Source organism: Microcaecilia unicolor, chromosome 14 (genome assembly GCF_901765095.1).
Source record: "Microcaecilia unicolor chromosome 14, aMicUni1.1, whole genome shotgun sequence".
Lineage (NCBI taxonomy): Eukaryota > Metazoa > Chordata > Amphibia > Gymnophiona > Siphonopidae > Microcaecilia > Microcaecilia unicolor.
In genome coordinates, this window is record NC_044044.1 from 39,137,111 (window position 1) to 39,160,521 (window position 23,411).

The following is a 23,411-nucleotide window of genomic DNA, read 5'->3' on the forward strand; positions in this document are numbered from 1 at the left end:
AGGCAATCCTTAAGAGAAGGGCAAAGCCTTAGCTAAGTCTTGTAGAAATGACTCAAGACTAGATTATGCTCAGGCTGCCCCTCTATGGCATTAGCACATTTCACCTCGTTCTCTCCGACTCTGGTCCCTGCTTTTCTGTTTCTAGAATTAGTCTATCCCTGGCTATTTCCTTAGAGCCTAGGCTGCTCTACTCTGCTCTTCCTATTCCATACCCTTATTTATTTATTGCATTTGTATCCCACGTTTTCCCACCTATTTGCAGACTCAATGTGGCTTACCGAGTTTTGTTATGACAGTCATTCCAGGATATCAGATACAATAGGTAATGTCCAAAGATAGTAAGAAGCGAGTAGGAAGGTGTTAGGTTGGTTAGTATAGAAGGTGGTTTATTAAAATGTTTGTAAGCCAGTAGATATGTTTATTGGCAGTACAGTAAATAAAAGTGAAATGTTGAATAAGTCACTTTTGTGACCCAGACATAAAAGCTGTACCTTAGTTCCAGCTTCTACACCAACATTTACAGATTTCAATACTAAAACATAGGTGTCCAATACTTCATCACTGCTCGGACCACTTCTGATTCCGTCATTATAGATCTTAGTGGCATCTGCAAAAGTATTTATAGGAAAACACTCCCCCAACCCCTGACTATATTGCCAAGGGAGACACTGAACAGAACTAGGCCCAGTACCAATGGCAGTATTCTCACTCAGAGGGAATTTCATTTAATTCATCACCACCACAGCCAATTTCTAATCCACCCTAGTGTGTTTGGCAGGAAGGGGGGGGGGGTTATATCACAGACAGTTGTATGAGCTGCATCAAATCACTTGCTGTAGTCTACTCAAAGAAATGGATCTTCCTCTGGCAAAGCCAGACTTAACACACCGCTTTAAGTAAAACCGTCCTTTCTTAGATTTGGGGCTTTGAGCAGGAACAGGCTAAAGGATTTTGCCATCAGTTTTTTTTTTTTTAATGTTTTAAAACACAGTAACAAATTCAATTTAATATAGATGGACTGGAAAAGAGCAGAGCCAGAAGAAACTATTTGCAGGTTTCCTAGTTCTTGTGTAAAATTCAGGTCCAGCAGTTGCAATTCATCTGTACACCTTCAGACCCTATTTACAGGCAGATTGACACATCCAGGCCGGGACTGCAGGCAAGTCTCCATTGCAGCAGAGGTGCATAGATCAGCTAGCTTTAGATCCCCTTCCATGCCATGAGGCTGGAAAGGTCTGGCCATCGCACACCCAGAGGATTGCTGTGGAGAGTTTTCAAGTCAGAGAAACGCACAGATGCGCTCCAGTTGCCGAGGATTGAAATTGCTGAGGAAAACCAGTTCCTTCCTCCCTTCTTCGGTACAAGCTGAAAGGAAGTTTGGGATTAAGTTACTGTAAAACCATGTGATCACAAGTACAGTGTCAGGCTTGAAGTTCTCCTGAGCTTTTATAATTAAAATTCCTTTTCCTCAAGTAGAATCAAATTTTTGGTAGACCACACCATTGGTGCAGTTTACATATAATTACAGAAAAGAAAAAAGGAAGTTACAATGTTTAATAGTACAGAAATTGTTCCTTGCCTACTTCAACCGCCCAGGCTGTACCGTACTGTCAAATATTTTCATTGCTATAAGAGTTACTGAAAAGGCCCAGCTTTAAATTTTTGATAACATGGTTCTGTGCATCAAGGCATCGGAGCAGGATTAACACACAGGCAAACTAGGCATCCACCCAAGTGTTTAAGAGGGGCCCTCTCAGATGTCCAATACTCAAAGCAACACACAGATGGACCCACAGCGCTCTAGCTCAGAGATGCTCAAAGCAAATTATATTTTATGCATAGTTACTGAACAAGGTTAAATGCCGCTCTTGTGCACATGTCGAGACAAAAACAGAAGTGCAAGTATACATCAATGCCTAAATACAAGCCTCAATTATTACTAGCACATGGAATCTTTGTGAGGCTTGTATTTAGGCAAAAAACCAGCACAGATGTGCACTTTTACTTTCGGTTTCACTCCGACCTGTGTGCATATTTGTTCCTTCCTGTTCGTCTTTAGAACTTGCAGGAGCCTCCTTCCGCTTGTTAATGGGAAAACCGGCTAGAAATCCTCTCCTTAAAACCTTCTACACGGCCCCTGACTTGTCGGAAACCTTTCAGCATTATAGGCCCTCATTTCCTTCTGCGCATCACTGACCTCATTACTATCCGTTCCATACAATTTGCAGCCATCTGCACACGATCCCGGCATTAAAACACATTAACGCTGGGGGTAGCTCTGATGGCTCCGGAGGCAGACTTTTGGTCTGGTAGAAAGTGGGGCAGGAAGGGGACTAGAGCCATCGATGCCATGAGACCTTTCTATTCGCCCCACCCTGTGCAATTTCATCCTTTGCAGTCAGAGGAGTTGTGGGGGGCGGGGGGCTCACACACCAAAGCATTAATCCTGCCCTGAATGGGTTCACTGAAACACTGTTTTCACTTCTTAGATGGGGTACTTATAAAAAAAAAAAAGTTAGATTTTAGTAATCTGGTTTCTCCATCAATAAACTGCACCTGTACTTTACCTGTGGGCTGATTTTACTGAAGGGGAGCAGTGGCCACGCAGAGCACCTAGAAAGAGGAAAGCTTTACAGGACAGAAGCAGAGAAGGTTGGGTCACTCACCTTTCTCATGCTGAAGCCAGCGGCGCTCAAGATAATACTGGTAACAACTCTCAAACTCCTTCTCACTATAGTTTGAAACCTGGATAGGCACAAAAGGATCCAGAGTATCGAACCCCTCCTGTGCAAGAAACCAAATGCACGAATAGATTAGGGCTGGATAGTATTTAATTCCTTCGGTGCCCAGAAGAGAAAACTAGGGTCACTGTACCTTTCCCAGAAGCTCGTGAGGGAGATATGCAGAGTTCGGCTGGAAGAGGGAGCCAGTTTGGGTCACAGTTGTCACAATGGCACCTCCATTCTGGAAATGAAAGGCAGTAACTCCTCAATTATGCAAGCACAAGAATCACAATTCGGGGTGCTCTGTCTTTACAACCTCACAGCTCCTGCAGTCCCAGACTCTCAGCAGGATGTGGTAAGAACAGTACTGGACCAATAGCCATTGGGGATGAGGAAGAGTTTGTGGCTCCTACAGTACCAGCAAGGGGTGCTGTGGGGAAGAGCACCAGAGCCCAGGGTACACAATGATTCACTGTTTCAGAGCAGTAATGAAGGAACAGGCACTCACCCAATCATTCAGCATCATTTTCCTCAGATTATGGACCAGAGTTAGTTCCTCTGAAACAATCTAGAAAAAAAGCAGTTAGTCCATTAGGCAACTGTTGGTTTTTTTTTTTTTTTACTTCTGTAAATATACTCAAAACTGTTTCCATTTTAGTCTTCAGCAGCAGCATTTGTGGGTACAAAGCAATCAGCAGCTGTTACTAGGCACAGACCACCTCATGTCTACCCACCACCTGTCTTTAAAAGCAAGAAATAAGATGCTTCGACTTGCAAAACATGTTCTATCCTCTTCAAAAGCCTAAGCTGTCCAGTCATTGCATTTACGTGATGCCCTGGTATCCCCCCGAGCAAATCATAGGTGCCAGATGAATCAGAATGCTAAACTTGTAGCTTTTTTCACGGGTTAAATTCAGGGATAGGATTCCCGACTTCAGGGCCACTGTCCAGAAGTGTAGTAAAAAGGACTAGCCGGACTTTTATGTAGCTGAGTGAAGAAGAAACCTAGTGCTCTAACGGTTACTGAGAAATCAGGATTCAAATCCTACTGCTCTCAGTGATGTACCTTGAGCATGTCGCTTCTTCATCCAAAGCCCTCTGGGACAGAACTACAACCTTACCTGAATTTTCTTTTTACTCGCCTTGCACAACTTTTAAACAAATATTGAAAGGATTTGTGCTCCTAAACTGATTAAGTTTAGGCAGACAGTATTACTTTAGGCCAAGGCTATTTTCACTGCAGCTTCCATTTTGTGGATTGCACTTTTTGTAGGCTAACGTGGTAACGCGCGGTAATGTAGAAGAACTGGTTAGTGCAGAATGCCCACAACATGCCCCTGAAAATCTGAAATATGTTTAGTGCACGCCTATTTCGGAGTTAAAGCGTGTCTCACAGTATTCCATTTTTAGATGCATGTTAATGCCTAATGCAGCTCAGGAAGATGACGCCGTAGAAGACTAAGTTTGGCTAAAAATAGGTGAAGTTTAGGAGCCCAGCTTTTTTGGAAGATCAGGCCCTGAGCTCTAGCATCGGCTTTTGGGTCTTATTAGGGTTACCGCATACCTGGCTCTTGTCTTCTCTCTTTAGAGCTGTCTTCCCCCACAGGGAATTTATTCCATCCGCTGCCACTAGCATGCGGAAGGCACCAGGACGGCACTGTCTCTTCAGCTCCTTAAGCACCACTCCCAAGGCATCACTGGCACTTTTTATTCTGTTTAATCCCTGCAGAGACAGTAAGAAAGAACACGATCACCACCAGAACAAACAAGGGGACAATTCATAAGCACTGTTCAGACACCATAGCAAAACAGGAGGTGGTAACGAGACATCCAAGACAGCCTTCCACCTCCCTTCCCTACAAATTGCTATTTCTTTACATCTGCCACAGGAAGCCTCTCAAATCCACACCTGTTTCTGGTGCTCAACAGGTCTTGGACGAGTTCCTGGAGGAAAGTCCACAATGCCATTGGGGTGTTGGGGGGGGGGGGGGGGGGGGGGGAGGGAAGCAATCAAAACTGCTTATCCCTGGGGTCAGTACATAGAATTTTATTACTTTTTGCGCTTCTGCCAAGTGATCTGGATTGGCCACTGTTGAAAGCAGGATACTGGGCTACATGGACCATTGGTCTGACCCAGTATGGCTTTTCTTATGTTCTTAGGGCGGATACCGTAAACCTATATAGTGTGTCCATTCATACCAAGCTCTACAATCCCTTACTCAGAGATCCTTTGTACATACAAGTATTTCCTTAGATTGCTCCTCAGTTTGTCCCCCTTCATCCCAGAGCATCCTTTCAATTGAAAGAGACTTACCGCCTGTGGCACAGGGGTATTTAAAAGTCTGTATCGTATCTCCCCCTCCCACCTTTCTTCCAAAGAATACACATTGAGATCTTATGACAAAGACCACTGACCATTTTAGCAGCCACCCTCTGGACCGACTCCTTCCTTTTTATATCTTTTTGAAAAGTGCATTCTCCAGAATTGTACACAGTCCTCCAAAATGAGGTCTTAAAGACTTGTACAGAGGCATTAACACCTCCTTTTTCCTGCTGCCATTCCTCCCCCTAGCTTGCGTCCTCACCTTATTAACCTATTTGGCCATACGACGTGGGCACTTACAGAAAGCCTACTCATCTGAGAAAACACATCCACCTCAGACACTGGCCTCTTTCTTCTAGACCGTTTTAAACAGGTGACCACCTCTTTCAACCTCTCACCTGATCTATGACTTCTCCCAGTGGTTTCCCTTCCTCCGTCGCTTCCCGCTTGCTCCACACATACCTCTGCTGGGTCAGGATCTGAACACCAGGACAGGGGAGATTTTAGACAGGTATAAACGTTTACAGAAGTAACATCTTGTACTTAGAGTCAGACTTTGTACAACATAATCCTATGATGATAACAACGCTGTTCCCAAAACACATCTACTATAATAAAACTCACACTCAACGTTCTAAGGACACTGATGTCAGTGAAGCTAAGCCCTGACTTCCTTCAAAAAGGTTCGAAGGTTCGTGGTGGTGAAGCCACCAAAATCGCTCCGGGCCCCGCCCTCGAGGGTGGAGCAATGGCAGAACAACGAAGGGGTTGGCAGGGAGGGAGGCGTGGGGGGTGGGAAATCGCTCCGGGCCCTGCCCTCGAGGGCGGAGCAATGGCAGAACAACGAAGGGGTTGGCAGGGAGGGGTGGGAAATCGCTCCGGGCCCAGCCCGCGCGTCAAACGTCATGAAGGGGGCGGAGCAATGGAAGACTAACGAAGGGGTTGGCCAGGGAGGGAGGGAGGGGGGGGGTGTTGGCGACGAACACCTTGCTAGCACCCGTTTCATTTGATCTGAAATGGGCCTCTTTTACTAGTTATCTATAAAAGCATCACCTACCCAATACATGTACCAGACAAGACTGGCATCTGCGTGCTTTTCCTAATGCATTTGTCCAAAGGGCGTGGAAGAGGTTCCACCGAAATGAACTCATGATTTCATCATTTCTGTATGCCACAAGAATTAAATTTTGCTTTCATTGAATTCCTTCCATTCAAAAATCACAAGTTAATTGTAGCTCTGTGTCTATACCAAGCATCGATCCAGGTCGACTTCTACTGACCTGTTTCAGAAAACGTTCATTTGTGATCTTGAAGCATTTCAGCCAGGCGGATGCCTCCAAGGGCTGGTCATAGCGGCCTTTATTATGGGAAGACGGCACAAGCTCCTTGCAGTTTTTCACCAAAATATGAACTGAAAAACAAGACAATTCCAAAATAACTGAGTCTTCTTTTCTTTATTTTTTAAAGTTTACTATTACAATTCCAAGAATAAATCTTGTTACAGAAAATAAATTCTGAATTTGGGGGTGGTATTACCTTCTTAGATTCTAAACAAAACAAAAAAAAAAAAAGCTTAAAATGTACAGGATCAAAGAAAATATATTTCACTGAGAACAGTTTCACTACGCATTTACAACGGAGCCCATGACCAGCTCCCTCCCCCAGAGGAAAGACACCATTACTGTTCCACAGATTTTAAGTCTCACCGTCAGGCACGTGAACCAGCAGCCAGTCTTGCCTTGCACAATAATGAACCACATGGCAAAGCGTTAGGGATTTGCCAGTGCCTCTCTGGCCATCTTGAGTGCAAACTGTCAAGGAAAAGCTAGCAAATTAACATCCAAAGTTCTTTTCCCCAAAAGAACAACATTTTCACTGGAAAAGGCAGTGGGGAAGCAAAGGTTAATGGAAGAGCTCAGTGTTTTATCAGCTCCAGGTTTTTGGGCTACACAAAGGCTCCCAGAATGCCCAATCCAAGACACAGGTAGTGAAGTATTATTTTTCCCCCTAAACCTCCTTAAAAACCAGCACACAGAATGCCATGTTGGGTATAAGCAGGCTTTGCCCAAGTCAGCTGGTCAGTCATGAATTTTATGGCAGAAGCAGTCGAGCACCCCCCCCCCCCCCCCCCGGGCCATAAAGAGGATACAAATAACGTAACGCACAGCTGGGTGGGAGAAGTTTGTGTTACGTAAGTAACTGATCACCTCCAAGGCTGGCCGCCGCACCATCAAGCAGGTTTCATTGAATGACTTTGCCTGTAGGAAGATAGAAGCTCTTAGGTCAGCCATTCCCAAACCTGGTCCTGGAAGCACCCCAGGCCAGTCAGGTTTTCAGAATATCCACAATGAATATTCATAAGAGAGATTTGCATGCAGTGGAGGAATTGAAACAAAAACATTGACCCCCCCCCCCACAAAGGTCTCAACTTAAGGTCTCTTAAGGACGGCGTTCACAGGAGTTAAGAGGGACTAAGATCCAAATAATCCTTCATCTCTAAAAGACGTGCACTGTGGAAGCAGACCAGCACCTCATAGTCCCTTTGCCTTGTCAATTTGGGAAGCCGGCAAGGAGTGACATGGCTCTGGCCATCCTCTGAGCATCATTTCTTATCGATCTGCCTCTGGGAGAAGCTAGCTCTGTGCCCCACCCCCCAAGCCTCTCTCAGTCTGGGGGGTCAACATCTCCTGGGAAAAAGCTCTGGAATTTGTTGCCAGAAGATGTGGCAAAAGCAGTTAAGCTGGCTTAAAGAGATCTGGACACACTCCTAGAGGAAAAGTCTATAAACCCTTTCTTTAGATAGACTTGGGAGTAAGCAGCATGGAGTTTTGCCACTGTTGGAAAGAGGATACTGGGCTGGGACCTTTGGTCTGATCTAGTATGGCAGTACACACCACATGCCCATCTCTGGACAACAGTTAACCCCCCCCCCCCCCCCCCCAACCAAGTGGTGCGTATTCCTTATAAACCCAATTCCTGAGCCAGGGCACATGTGAATTAACCTTTGAAGCCTCTGCCACCACCCTGCCCTGTCCACCGCTCGGTTGTACAATATCGCACCTGCAGCTGCAAGTGAACTGGCAGTCCGTGGGAGAAAAAGCTCTTCACCTCGTGGGCCGGCAGGACATAGTACTGACCTTCGTGTTCGTCCCCATGTTTGGCCTGTAGAGTGATTAGAAACAGAAATGCAAGTCAAGTCAGAGTTCATCCCTAGCAACTTGCCAGGTTTATTAACCTCATCTCTAGTGCACACTGCCCCCGGTCTAGAAATAGGTTTCCTGACCTAATCAGGCTATGGATCTACACCGGGAGTCCGAGCAGCACCTCAGATTCCCTTGACGTCATTTAATTAACCTGGGAAAGCTGGTTTCTGCCGCCGACTGCAGAAGGCCGTTGCCAGGCAACACCAGTGGCCTGGGATCTCAGGGATATACAGTCCTCAGCATCTGCACTACTCAGCGATGTCAGCACAAGATGCTGGGAGCACAGACTGGGTCCTCTGCCTGCTCTGGTTGCCATGGAAACCCCACTGGGATCTGCAGCTCAGCGATCCTGTCATCGCATGGCGGGCAGACATGCAAGCCCTCTCGGTTATCAAACAGGGGAGAGAGAGCCAGTGCGACTCCTGCGGGAGCACCGCAGAGGGGACAACTAAGACTGCGCTTCCAAATCAGAGGATAGGCTGAATGAAGCACAGTAGACTAGTATGTGAAATGTACACCAACTCAAAGCTGCGGGCTCTGAAAGGTCTTAACATTTCGAGGGAGGGGCTGAGATTAATCAAAAATGCAAAGAGCTGGTACCAAAGCTGGATGAGAAGAGCTGATACACGAGAGGGACAGAATAGTTACAGTGCCCACCCCTGGAGATCTCCAATTCTTTTAAGTGCAGCCTCCCTTTCCTGCTTTGGAGTCACAGTTCAACCTTGCTTTGCGACTCTCACCCTAAACAGCTCTTATACAGGGAGGGGGACAACTCGGCCGTACTGATCAGGGCTGGAGCCGCCTGTTCATTGGGCATCCCCAACAGGCTGCTGAACCTCTTGCAAACCCCCAGAACTCAAAGATTTAGTTGTCTACAGAAACTCACCGGGTCACTTTCACTGGTTCGGAAGACAGCTCTGGGCATCCTAGTTACATTCTCATCCTGGGCAGCTGCAACAGTTATCCATGCTCTGCCAAGCGGGAATAAGTAGCCTTGGTCCACCTAAACGAGCCACACCGGAGGGGGGGGGGAGGAAGAGGGACAGATTTTTCAGCTAAAGTCCAGCTCTGCGCTCAACATAATCTAGTTTCAGAAGTACATCGAATGGCAGTGTACAAAGTCAGGAGAAAAATTACACACATTGGAGGAGATCACTGAAAAGAGAAACCTCTGGGATATTTATAGTCATGCTGCACAATGACAAAGATCACGCAAAAAAGCCTGCTCTAGCTTCTGCTGAAGGTTGAACAGCCCCGTCCTCCCCATCCCCTGGGGTCCTTGGAGACAACCGCTCAGAAAACAGCATCTCCTGCTGTTTAAAACCAGAAACACAAAGCAGCTGCGTACCAAAGTTGAAAATTGGGGAGGGAATTTTAGAAGTTCTCCTTGCTTCTGGTTTAGCGTCTGTCTCCCCCCCCCCCCCCCCCCCCCTCAACACAAGTAGAGCGTGTACAGATATCCAGAAACCCCTAGAGTGATAAGTTGGCAAGAAGCTCAGGCTGGCTGCACAGAGCTGTGTGGTGCAGGCCCTCCAGTTGTGAAAGGTGAGCCCAAGAAGCAACGATTCCCCTTTAAATGCTTAGAGCTGGCATTTCTCTTCTGCACCTCCTGTCCAGCAGGGGCATTTTAATTATTAAAGAAAAATTCAGGGAAGAGATTGCTGCTTTGCCACTCCCTGACTGCAGCTCCCAGTGCATTTTTATTTAGACCGAGGCACAGCACTTTTGGTCTTTCGTTTACAATCGCCTCCGGACTCGCCAGGGCTGTGGAGCTGGAAGCAATTTTGGGCCAAGTCGGAGTTGGTAAAAACGTACCCCCTCCAAAATAAAAAAGTTTATCCTTTTATGCACATACATTTTTGAGAGCTTTGGACCTTAGCACCGGGACCCCCTCCCCCTCTTTTCCCCATCATCAACCTGTAAAGCAGAAGCCCAAAGGTAAGGGTTAGGATCTGGAATCTGTAATACCTTCTAAGTACTGGTCTATCTGTGTACTGTGAATATCCATTGCCCAAATGTAATGGAGAATAAAGTAAACAAACCTTTCAGACTGCATACCAATAAAATCTACAAAATCCTAAGTGGTGTAGAATGAGAAGTAAATCAAATTTTTACCCATTCCAAAACTACAAAGACTAGGGAACACATATGGAAATACTTTAAAAACAAATAGGAGGAAATTTTTTTTCACTCAACGAATCGTTAAGCTCTGGAACTCTTTGCTGGAGGAGGTGGTAACAGTGGTTAGCGTATTTGGGTTTAAAAAAGGTTTGGACAAGTTCCTGGAGGAAAAGTCCATAGTCTGCTATTGAGACAGACATGGGAAGCAACTGCTTGCCCTGGGATTTGTAGTATGGAGTGTTGCCACAATTGGGGTTTCTGCCAGGTACTTGTGACCTGGATTGGTCACTGTTGGAAGCAAGATACTGGGCTAGATGGACCATTGGTCTGACCAGTATGGCTAGGTCTTATGTAACTTTAAGAATATTCCTAATGGAGGTATGATGTATGCTAATCTCTCCCATGCATATTCATTAGGGATATCCTGAAAACTTGACATTGGTAGCCCTTGAGGACTCAGAGTTAAGACCAAGACTTTATTTACTCAAGTTTACAAAGAAATCCAAAATGGCTGACTGGAGTTACTCTCATTCTCAATCTGAGCTCAAGGTGAATTATTTTCAGATTCAGGAATTATGCCCCTGTCCCAGGAAAGCTTACAATCTTACATAGTAAAGAAGTAAATGATGGCAGATGAAGACCTGAATGGTTCATCCAGACACACATTATCAAGTCATGATTACAAATGTCTCTTTGACATTTAGTAAAGCCTGCCCAGCCCTGTCCTCGTGCTCCAAATTACTGAAGTTGCCGTTGAGGCCCCCTCCATCCCAGCCTAAACCAGTTCGCCCTGCACTGACAAATCTTAATTTAATTTGTTGGGATTTATTAACCACCTTTATGAAGAAATTCACCCAATGCAGCGTACAGCAAGTACAGTGTAGCGCTACTAGACGTATGCAGCACTGCACACATTATACCCATGTACTTTCTCTGTCCCTACAGTTTCTTGTACCTGGGGCAACGGAGGGTTAAGTGACTTGCTCAAGATCACAAGGAGCTGCAGTGGGAATCGAACCCGGGTTGCCAAAATCAAAGCCCGCTGCACTAACCATTAGGCCACTCATCCACTCAGAAAACTTAGTTTTCTTAAATGGAATAAAAATAGTAAAATGACTACACTAAAGGAGGTAAACTTGATAACAGCAAATTGAAACAGGATGAAAAATAGACACATTTAACAGCACAGAAATTCAAACAGAGATATAATATTGCAGCATAATACTAATGAAAGATCTAATAAGCAAACATTAGAACATTCAAACAACAGATATGATGGAAGGTTAAGCGATTCGCCCAAGGTCACAAAGAGCCACAGTGGGATTTGAACTCTAGTTTCCAGGCTCTCAGACCACTGCCTTGAAGACTAGGCGGCCTCTACAGAAACATTTTCCGCTGAGGGATTTCTTTCCAGGAAAAAGTTGAGTGTCAAGTCCGGTTTTCACACATAATTCTAGAGAAGTCAGAAAGACACCCGGACGAGACTGAACCCACCTAACATAGTACGTGTTGGCAGATAAAAAAAACAGCACAGTTCACCCAGTCTGCCCAGCAAGGTGGCCAAAGTTGAATCTGGCATTTTGCACAGGTTCTACTTCCCTGTCGAAGCTCAGTCCAGCCTCGACCCTAATACGTTTTAGCCATTTACAAGACCCAGACAGAATTCTGTCTGGCAATGGTCTCCTTTCCTAACCTCTGAAGCTGCTGTCAAAACTCACTTCAGTTATGAGGTCATTCAACTTTTGCTTTAATTGGATTCCTTCCATCCTTTTTCTGTAGTGTTCTAGAATTCAGTCACCATTTCTGTCTTCACAACCTCTTGCAGGAGGGCATTCCAGTAATCCACCACCATTTCTGTGGAAAAGTATTTCCTGACATTGCTCCAGAGTCTCCCACCCTACAACTTCAGCTCAAGACCTGTAGATCTAGCGTTTCCCTAGTTTAGTTCCTCGGTGGCCATAACGCACAGCCGCAGATATTGAGGTATAATGAATTCTGCTCCTCTGTCTTGATTTTGTATGTGAGACTGGGATGGCTATTTTTCATTTCTTCTTTTGTTTTTCAACAGCAAAGGCAGCACGGAGTCCCCTGAGGAAGCCTTTTGGTGAAACGGGTCCCTGTTGGGACGTTTCACTACTGCCGTGCACTGTTGCTCAAAAGATAAGTTGAATTTTGTTTTTTCCCCCCACATTGTCGTCAAAATGCGAAATGATTTTTCAGGCATCACTATATAATTATTGAAAATCGGGGCTGTTGGGTATTTTTGGACCTATGATCGAAGCCACATAACAGCATAAAAAAAAAGCACAGGCGTCAAGGTCTTTTTCCCAACTTTATATAACATTATATGTGTTTATAGTGTTAAGCCACAGTCAATTTCCTTTCCCACTTGTTTTACTTGGACTGTACTAGTTGTTTTGCCAGTGGGCTTCCAGTGGTTCTGATACTTGAGTCATAAGAATAGCCATACTGGGTCAGACCAATGGCCCATCTAGACCAGTATCCTGCTTCCAGCAGTGGCCAATTCAGGTCACAAGTACCTGGCAGAAACCCAATTAATAGCAAAACATTCTACACTACCAATCCTTGGGGCAAGCAGTGACTTCCCCCATGTCGGTCAATAACAGACTATGGCGTTTTTCTCCAGGAATTTGTCCAAACCTTTTTTAAACCCAGATACGCTAACTGCTGTTACCACCTCCGGCAAAATGTTCCAGAGTTTAAATATTCTTTGAGTGAAAAAAATATTTCTTCTTATTTGTTTTAAAAGTATTTCCATGCGATTTCACTAAGTGTCACACGGTCTTTGTACTTTTTGAACGAGTGAAAAATCAATTCACCTCCACCCGCTCCACACCATTCCCTGTTCTAACTCTGCGTGTTACACCAAATGTACAACTGGTCAGTGGACCACCACAGTGGCTCCAGACGAATCAGATTTCATCTTGATTCACCAAGCTATTAGGCCAGAAAGCTGTCATTTCTAGCAGCTCACCCCATTAGGCTATTGGGCAGGAACAGCTGGAAATGCTAAAGCGACATTTTAAATCCAGGGCTTGGTATTACACTGATTACTGCTGTTCATTTCTAGAGGTCAAGGAAAGCTATTTATGGCTGACTCAGTGACAGGATAGTGAAAATTTACACAAGAGTCAACCATCACAGCCTACATGTCTTTCTTGAGCAAACACCTCAAGGCTGACCTGAGCAAACTCTCTGGAGCAAGGTACAAAAAATCCCTCATCAGAAGCATTTCTACACCAAGATAAAAGCTATGGTTCACACCAGCTGTCTCCAAGTCCTGAAGTCCTGTTGCACTCATATGCTGTTCTTTTCTAGAGGTCAAGGAAAGCTATTTATGGCTGACTCAGTGACAGATAGGAGAGTGAAAATTTACACAAGAGTTAACCATCACAGCCTACACCAGTCTTTCTTCAACAAACACCTCAAGGCTGACCTGAGCAAAAATTCCTTCATCAGAAGCATTTCTACACCAAGATAAACGCTACTGTTCACACCAGCTGTCTCCAAGTCCTGGAGTCCTGCTGCAGTCACGGGCTGTGTTATCTGAACTCCTGAATAGCGCTGTGCCCGACACAGGTAGAATAAGAGATACCAGAAAGCATTCCTGTTACCAGCTTCTAAGCGAAAAGTGTGGCAATAAAGAACTGGGTTTACCTTCTGACACAAAGGGATCAGTCTCCTCAAAGTTCTTGCCATCATTCCTGTAAAACAGATAACAGATGTACACAAGTCAGAGCTGGCAGGAGGAAGCAGGGTGCACAGTAACAATAACTGTATTCATAAAGATTACCTAATATCAAAATAGCTTTATCTGAGGAGACAGTTTGAAACTGAACTAGAGGGCAGAACAAAAGCCTCTGGTGTGACACACAGCTTTGGGGAAGCCTCTGAATCTGTGTGGTGGTGCAGGAAGCTGTTGGCCTCTGCAATAGGAAGACTTGTGTCTCACTAACCTATCACGTGTAGTCTGACAGTAGAATAATGGTCTAAGTGTTACTTTCCCCTGACTGATTTATTATAGGACTGATCAGTGTTAAGACACATAAGTAACTTGCAACCCAACCTCAAAAAGAATATTAAAACCTATTTAATGAGACCTGCAATCTCTGGAACTTATGTAGCCTGTAAACTCTTTTGAGCAGACACTTGTCTTATAACTTATTATGTATGCATATTCTGTACACCACCTAGAATTGTATAATAGTGCGTGTGGGTTTATAAATATTTTAAAATAAATAAAATCTGTATGAAACATCTTGTAGAGACCCTGTGGGTATCCAAAACAGCACCAATTTAAAAAAAGCTGTCTTTCACCATAATCCCTACAAGTATGCAGCTTCCCTCTGCCAACTCCCAGCCAGCAATCCGCATGCTCAGATCTTCTGCTAACACATTGTCTATCTAACTTGGATCATTTTCTAGTCTAGCGATACGTACAATACTTTGCAATTTCTGTGTTAGCAGAGAAATATATTAGTGAGTGCCTTTATGAGACAGTGTCTAAGAAACAAATATTAACAAAGAGGCTAAACAGACCTGCTGTCAGTTCTGTAGGGGAAACTGCCCCTTTATCTCTACAGTAATCACTGGCTCAAATATTGAGATCTCCCTATTAGAAAATACAGGCTGCCCCACTGTATAATGTCAGAGGCTAAAATGGGACAGATGTGGAAAGGAAAGCAAATTGGGAAAAATAAGCTCTTACAAAAAAAAAAAAAATGGTCAAACTGGATAAAGAAACCAAATCATCAAATCTCTCTATATAAAAGGCACCACCAATGTTCTAAATGAAGCCTCCAGCCGGAAGTGTGAAGGGGGAGAGATATCCGGTTTCCCCATGAGTGTCTGCCCCGCCCTCGCTCGCTCTGTAACACAAACAGTGAAGGAAAACACAGCAAAGCACTCTCTCTGTAACAGTGAAGGACTCAGAGGGGGGAGGGGAGAGAGGGCAGAAGCCCCCACTATCTCTGTAACACAAACACAGCACAGCAGAAAACTTAACACTGAAGGACTCGACTCCGAGAGGGGAGGGGACAGAGAGCAGAGGGGACACACACACAGAAGAAAACCTTGCTAGCCCCCGTTTCATTTGCATAAGAAACGGGGCTTTTTTACTAGTCAATAATAATTTAGATGGAAGAATCAAAACACTAATTAATTCACTTCTTGGTTTCGGAAAGGAAGTATAATAGTGAGAAGTGGTCATGTTAACAGACAACTGGAATTTGAAATATTACTTCCTTGCAACTAAGTTACTGAGGCGCAAAGAATAAAAGAAGAAACATTTCAAAGTACACTAGAAACAGGAGGCCAAGATATGAAAAAAAAAAAAGAACCACAGATCAGAAGAACGGAATTGGAAAAATGTTGCAAACCTCATAGCAAAGTTACTGAGAAGGTTCATACCTGGTAAAATAAACAAATCTCATTGTATGCACTGAATGATAAGTGCACCTAAATTCACAGATCTAAATAGCTATTTGTGATGCTTAACTTTCATAATCAACTCCAGCAAAAACTGCCATATATAGGTTGTTCATAATGTGTGAATCACAAGTGTAGCACAAATATTTGAAGAAAACTAGACACCTTTAGACAAACAGCAAGAATGAGCTTTGACAGAGTTTATAAACATTTTCAGGAAGATTAGGCTGTTTTTTTTTAAGCTTCAACATTATTGCACCATGATCAACAAGTGAACTAATCTAATCTAAAGCCTTCTTCCCTGTTTTCTGCTCCTGCTTCGCCTATGTGTTGGTTTGACCTTGTCTTTAAAACATGCTGACTTTGCTCTCTAGCCCTTTTATAATTTAAGGGGAAAAAGAAAGGATTTGTGTTTTTCTGTGTCATTTTATAAACAGTGAAACATTCATAGCTAGTATATAGAAATAATACTGACTGGCATCTTATCCAGTTTGTAAAAGCTGGTGTACACAACGATAAATGTTTCTCAAAACAAGAGAAAGGGAAAAAGTTGCATAGTTCAAAAAGGATTTATATTAGGTTAGTGTTCAGCCAGGACCAAACAAACAAAGCTGATGCAATGCTCCAGGCTTATGCTGCGATTACCAGCCACTGCAACCCCCCCCCCCCCCCAAATATAACTATAGTGAAATCTTTAAAAAAGTATTTCCTGATGACTTTAGATGTCTTTTTCCATTACCTAGCTTTATAACAGACTATTCAAACTGGAATACTTTCAGATAAAACCACCATACTCCAGTGACTAATGAACAGAATTCTAGAGAAATTAAAAGGTATAAACTAGATTCAGAAAAGTAGTAGCTTGGCAGCTCTTAATTATCTAGTTCAAGATTGCAATTTTTTTTTTAGCTAGTCTTAGTTTTGAGTTTACATCCCAAAACAATGTGCTTGTTGTTGTAGCTCCTGATTCCACTCATTAAGATCAGTGCTGCATGCCCTATACTACATTAGGATAAGGATGCCATAAATCCATAAGTACATAAGTAATGTCACACTGGGGAAAGACCAGGGGTCCATCGAGCCCAGCATCCTGTCCACGACAGCGGCCAATCCAGGCCAAGGGCACCTGGCAAGCTTCCAAGGTGACAAAACTCTTTCCTATAGTTAGGAAAGTTAGTAACTTCAATACCTATTCAATCTAGAGATAAATGGGCAAAAGATTAAAAAAAATATAAATAAAAACCCACATCAATTTCCTTGTTTCTAGTCCATTATATATATATATTTTTTTGTACCCTGCACTTTCCCCACTCATGGCAGGCTCAATGCGGCTTAAGTACTTATTTGTACCTGGGGCAATGGAGGGTTAAGTGACTTGCCCAGAGTCACAGGGAACTGCCTGTGTCTGTAGTGGGAATTGAACCCAGTTCCCCAGGACCAAAGCCCACCACTCTAACCACTAGGCCACTTCTCCACTTACTCTCCAAATCCAATTCCTCACCTTCCAGGAGAAAGGAAACTTAACATGGAAACCTTGCTTCTTCTACTAATATTGTGATCTTAGAATGGCTTCCCTATTACTGTTTTGGGTTTTTTTTTAGTTTGTTTTTTTACTATTTAATTGACATGGTACCAAAGGTAATTTCTTCAAGTTAACATGTATATCAATCATCTAGAACCTTGTGTTGCGTTATTTCAAATATGCTTGATGTACCTGCCATCTAATTCAGCTGGCTGAATATAAGAAAGCCACTTTTTATATATTGCTGGTGCAAAATTTTGGAATACTTTACCACCATCATTAAGGTGTTCCATTACAAAGGCATGTTAGCATTTTTAGTGTGAGCTAAAAATAAGTGCACACTGTCAGCCATATATTTCTATGGGCATCACTAGTGTTTAGTGTGCAACAATTAGCACATCCTAAAACTGCTAGCACGCCTTTGTAAAAGGACCAAGACCTTTAAGAAATATGGAACTTAAAAAAATTAAAACTTACCTTATTTTAGATCATGTTTTGTGATATTGTAAATGTTGTTAGGGGCTGCCTTTTTTTTAATTTGTATCCTGTGCTTTCCCACTCATGACAGGCTCAATGCCGCTTATTTGTACGTGGGGCAATGGAGGGTTAAGTGACTTGCGTGTGCCTGAAATGGGAATTGAAGTCAGTTCCCCAGGACCAGAGTCCGCCACTCCTCCACCTTGATGTTTAAAGTTTAAATTGTCAATCATATAAGTTTGGTTAAAATAAATACGCCTCCCTTCTGCTTCAGCTCTCTCAGACAAGGGGAAAGGGGCTGGGATTTGATATACCGCTTTTCCGTGGTTAAAATGAAAACTGTTTACACATTTATTTATGGCATTTGTATCCCACATTTTCCCACCTATTTGCCGGCTCAGTGTGGCTTACAATACATTGTGAATGATGGAAATCCAATGGGTTACATAGTGAGGAGTTACGGGAAGTCAAAGTCAGAATATCATTTGGGAAATAGAAGAATGGAAGGTATCAATGGGGAAATGATAGGGCGGTAGAATGCCATTTGGGAAGTAGAACATCAGAAGTTGGCCAGTGACAATAAGCTCTTTTGGGGGGAGGGATTTGCTGTTCCTGGACATGACCTCCTAGAGAGTGCAGGAGTGGCCTAGCGGTTAGTGCAGTGGACTTTGGTCCTGGGGACCCGGGTTCGATTCCCACTGCAGCTCCCTCCATTGCCCACTGAGGCTTTAGTTCTTTTCCTGCATGCACAGGGAGGACCAGCTTGTTCCTGGCACCGACCCCACACTTACCAGCAGCGAGTCACACCGCTATTGCCACTATCGACGGCGCCATTTTCCTCTCTGTGACGTCAGAGGTCACGACCTATTGCATTTCACTTTCCGAGGCTCTTTGTGGAATCCGAGGGTGAGAAAAAGCAAAGCCAATAAAAGAGCGAGAAAAGGGCAGTGGCGCGCGCACGGCTGCGCGTCAGGTGGGAGGAAGGGCTTGTTTATGTGGAAAGGCATTGTGGGAGGGAGGGAGGCAGAATGCGCGAGGACTCGTTGGGCTCCAGCGCCCGCCTGACGTCAGGGCCACGCGCGCGCCTGGCCGGCCGTGCTGCGGTTGCTGGGGGTGACGGACGGGCACGAGGCGGGCTCCCCCCCAGCGCCCGGAGAGCCGAGCGGCCGTGGCCGACGCCATTTTGAGGTGATTTCTGTGAGAGAGGCAGCGCGCGCGCGCGCCCCCGGGACTCGCTCCCTCCCTCGCCGCAGCCGCCGCCGGGAAGGAAGGGAGCCCTCGGGGGGGAGGAGGAGGAGGATGTGACGAGGACTTGCGGCCCTCGCTCAGGTAGCGCTTCTTCTTCTTGTTTTTCTCGGGGGAGGGGAAGGGGCTCCGTCACTGGAAACATGGAGGGGGTTTGACAGCCCGGCCTAGGGGCGCCATTATTCTGCCTTGGCCTCTGCGCTTTTCAGCCTGCAACACCAGGTACGTTTGTTCCCTGGGAAATGGGGCTCCGAGCAAATGCCAGTGTGCTAGTCAGCTCTTTCTCACCTTACTGCAGTGGTTCCTTCCACTGAGCAAAATGCACTTTCATCTACAAAGACAAGAAACTAGTTCGACTACATGTCTTGGCTTCAATGAACCGTCTGCTCGGCCTCACTTCTTCAAAATGTCTTCAGGCTGCTCAAGTTAGGCAACAACACTGTTTAGATTCAGGTACAGTAAATTCCTTCCCCCAAAGAGCATACATAGTCTGAATACCTGAGGCAACAGCAGATAAAATGACTGTCAATGAGGGTAGTGGCATTTCAAACCTGCTTTCAGTTAATTTCTCCATTCCGTCTCCTAGCACTTTGTATCCATTTTGCACAGATTGTTCTTCTAAAAAGCTTTCTCTAGTCTACCTATAACTGCATCTTGTCTGCTTCCCAGACAGCTCTCAGTGAATGCATTCAATCCATTTATCACATGGATTTAGCTTTAAAAAAATCCAGTAAGCCTAACACCCTATTTCATCAAGTTCAGGCCCACCAGCACAGCTGTCTATGCAAGCAGTAGCAATAGAACGGATCTTGAAATCTCTTCAGTGGCATTAAGGTAAGGGCCACTTAGATTAATGGTTAGCACAGTGGACTGAGAACTGGCAGAACTGGGTTCATCTCGTGACCCTGAGCAAGTCACTCAGCTTTCTGTTGCCCCAGGTACAACATTTAGATTGAGCCCACAGGGGACAGAGTAAAATATTTCTATATAATATGTAAACTCCTTTGATGGTACCACAAAAACACGGTATATCAAGAATATATTGTAATAATGCTTAATTACAATATAATAAATGACATGAATTTGGGTCATTCCATCTCAAATGGTCTGAAAGGGATCTGGGTGTCATCGTCAATAATACGCTCGGAAAGCAAATAGAATGTTGGGTATTATTAGGAAAGATATGGAAAACAGGTGTGAGGATGTTATAATGCCGTTGTATCGCTCCGTGGTGCGACCGCACCTTGAGTATTGTGTTCAATTCTGGTCGCCGCATCTCAAGAAAGATATAGTAGAATTGCAAAAAGGTGCAGCGAAGGGCGACTAAAATGATAGCGGGGATGGGACGACTTCCCTATGAAGAAAGACTAAGGAGGCTAGGGCTTTTCAGCTTGGAGAAGAGATGGCTGAGGGGAGACACGATAGAGGTATATAAAATAATGAGTGGAATGGAACAGGTGGATGTGAAGCATCTGTTCACGCTTTCCAAAAATACTAGGACTAGGGGTCGTGCGATGAAACTACAGTGTAGTACATTTAAAACAAATCGGAGAAGATATTTCTTCACCCAATGCATAATTAAACTCTGGAATTCGTTGCCAGAGAACGTGGTGAAGGCGGTTACCTTGGCAGAATTTAAAAAGGGGTTAGACGGTTTCCTAAAGGACAAGTCCACAAACCGCTACTAACTGGACTTGGGAAAATCCACAATTCCAGGAATAACATGTATAGAATGTTTGTACGATTGGAAAGCTTCTGGATTGGCTGCTGTCGTGGACGGGATGCTGGGCTTGATGGACCCTTGGTCTTTTCCCAGTATGGCATTACTTATGGTGGTCCCTGCATGACCATCACAGATTGCGATGAAATTTTCTGTGATCATTCATACATGTCCCCAGTGAACATTGGTAAAGTTTTACGTTCGCTGATGCAATACTTGCTGAGATATAGTAATCTGTTTTACCCCATACTACAGCCTTCTATGGTATGACTCTGAGATTTCGGCAACTTTGAGACACTGTATCTCCGGCAATATTTTGTTGAGAGAAACAAAACTTGGCCATCTTGTACAACTTCTTGCGCTCTATTAAACAAAATAATAAAATCTTCATGAGCGATTTCCATGAAGAAAACTTGGAGCAAACCTGGTCCGAAAAAGTTGCGGCTCGAAAAAAAATTGTAAAGTTTGGCTTTTTATATCTTTGGAATTAAAGGTGTGATAAACGTGAAACTTTGCACACAACAACTTATCAACACAAGGTTTTCAAATATAAAATGTCATTCTCCTAATGTTATCCATTAGTTCACAAATTGAGTGTAAAGTTGATGATTTTTGCAAAAATGCCAAAAATAGGGTATTTTTAGCCCACTTTTACAAAAAAAAAAAAAAGACCTTCTGGAAACTCTTTTTAATCATTTTCATTAGAAAGGGCATATTTTAAACCCCTTAAAAAAGTAGGGTTGGTTTTTCATCGCTGGCATATAAGGCCCTAGAAATAGGGACAAAGTTGAGGACGTTGCTATCGCAACATCACATGCATTCTATTATTTTTGTTTTATACAGACATTATTACTACCTAAATTACATTGGTCCATGGTGACATTGCCTCTACCAGTTCAGGAATTTGAACCAGTAACTCCATTGCCATATTTGAGGACTGGGACTCAGAAGAATCAATAGAATTCAAACAATGCTCGAAACACATGTTCTCACTGTTGACAACTTTATTGAAAAACTTGCTATCAAAGTTTGGAAACTGATTGGCCAGCACTTCATTTCAAAACATCAAAGCGAATATTTGAAGTCATTAAAAGCTGGCCTAAAAGAAACTGAACTTATCGTACTGATGGATTTTGTGTTGAATTACTCTTTGTTGTCCAAGACGCTGCTTGAGGCTTTCACTGGGAGAATTCACAATGCACAGTGCATCCATTCGTCGCTTATTATATCAATAAAGATGGCGTGCTGTAAATTGTCAACTGCTGCATAATTTCTGATCATATACAACATGATACGGTTTCCGTGCACATGTTCATTCGGAAGTTGATTGAGTTTTTGACGATCAAAACGAAGATTACAAGAATATACTACGTTAGTGACGGTTCAGCAGCACAATACAAAAATTACAAAAATTTCGTCAATCTGTGCAATCACAAGAATGATTTTGAAATTGAGGCCGAATGGAACTTTTTTGGCATGTGTCACGGCAAGTCACCATGTGATGGAGTTGGTGGCACGACTAAACGTTTGGCTGCTTGAGCCGGCCTCCAGCGACCATTAACCGACCAAATACTGACGCTAATAGATCTGTTTAACTTTTGCGACAAAAACATTCATGGAATTAAATATATGTATGTTCTGACTGAAGAAATCCAAGAAAACAGGATGCTGCAAGAAGAAAGATGGAAAGCTAGCTGCACAATAGCTGGCACAAGAGATCATCACCAGTTTGTGCCAGTTGATTCGAATTCGATTTCTGTCAGCAAAGTTTCAAATGACACGATTAACTTTGTGGCCAAAATTTCCGATATCGTCGATCCTAATTTAAAATTGGCCAAATCATTGCCTGGTTGTTATGTTGCCTGCATTTATAACAATAAGTGGTGGATAGGCAATGTTGTAGAAATTTCCATCAAACAAAATGATGCATTGGTAACATTTATGCATCCACCAGGCCTGGCTCATTCATTTTATTGGCCTGAAAGAAAAGATGTTTGTTGGGTTCCAGTACAACATCTTGTTTGTGTGCTTCCAGCGCCATCAGTTACGTCGTCAGGCCGCCAGTATCAATTCCCAGAAGTGACACCAAAGAAAGTGGCTCGTAAATTCAATAATAAATAAGCAATCGTTGGAATTTGGCAGTTCATACAAACATTATGGACTTCGGCTTGGGAACCATTTAAGATACCCACTTTAGGCTTAGGAACCTAGGATAAGCTGCTCAATCGTCGTCTTGGGAACCGGACAGATACCCACACAAGGCTTTGGAACCTTGATGAAGAAACCAAACTACAGGCTTGGGATCCTCATCCAAGAAACCCACCCGTGGCTGGTATTGCACAGCTATCGGGCTTGACCCCTATGGCGATGGGGTTACTGGTTCAAGTTCCTGAATTGGTAGTGACAATGGACCAATGCAATTTAGGTACTAATAATGTCTGTATAAAACAAAAATAATAGAATGCATGTGATGTTGCGATAGCAACGCCCTCAACTTTGTCCCTATTTCTAGGGCCTTATATGCCAGCGATGAAAAACCAACCCTACTTTTTTAAGGGGTTTGAAACATGCAAAAATCATCAACTTTACACTCAATTTGTGAACTAATGGAAAATATTAGGAGAATGAA

The 23,411-nt window shown here is 43.8% G+C and overlaps 2 protein-coding genes across 4 annotated transcripts in view; one reads left to right on the forward strand and one right to left on the reverse strand.

Moving 5' to 3' along the window:
- Positions 1-947: 947 nt before the first annotated feature.
- Positions 948-18,735, reverse strand: DAP3 (death associated protein 3). The gene is made up of 13 exons (XM_030186342.1): positions 18,609-18,735; positions 14,049-14,095; positions 9,136-9,252; positions 8,107-8,208; positions 7,196-7,304; positions 6,753-6,845; positions 6,327-6,457; positions 5,445-5,525; positions 4,288-4,446; positions 3,232-3,291; positions 2,875-2,964; positions 2,667-2,784; positions 948-1,365 (listed from the first exon to the last, which is right to left on the reverse strand). The coding sequence occupies exons 2-13, from the start codon at positions 14,091-14,093 to the stop codon at positions 1,280-1,282; spliced, it is 1,191 nt and encodes a 396-aa protein (XP_030042202.1). The 5' UTR covers positions 14,094-14,095; positions 18,609-18,735; the 3' UTR covers positions 948-1,279.
- ASH1L (ASH1 like histone lysine methyltransferase) overlaps positions 18,730-23,411 on the forward strand; it is a 239,137-nt gene continuing 234,455 nt past the window's right edge. For all 3 annotated transcript variants that reach the window (XM_030186339.1, XM_030186340.1, XM_030186341.1), the window contains exon 1: positions 18,730-19,146. The gene's annotated coding sequence lies outside the window, so the exon portion shown is untranslated. The remainder of the gene's footprint in view (positions 19,147-23,411) is intronic.

Excerpts from the sequence above, each read along its gene's own strand:
- DAP3 (XM_030186342.1), bottom strand. The coding sequence starts at position 14,093 with ATGATGGCAAGAACTTTGAGGAGACTGATCCCTTTGTGTCAGAAG. Across the intron at positions 5,526-6,326 it reads ATGAACGTTTTCTGAAACAG|ATCCTGACCCAGCAGAGGTA; the intron begins GTCAGTAGAAGT and ends CCTGGTGTTCAG. Across the intron at positions 2,965-3,231 it reads AAATGATGCTGAATGATTGG|AATGGAGGTGCCATTGTGAC; the intron begins GTGAGTGCCTGT and ends TTTCATTTCCAG.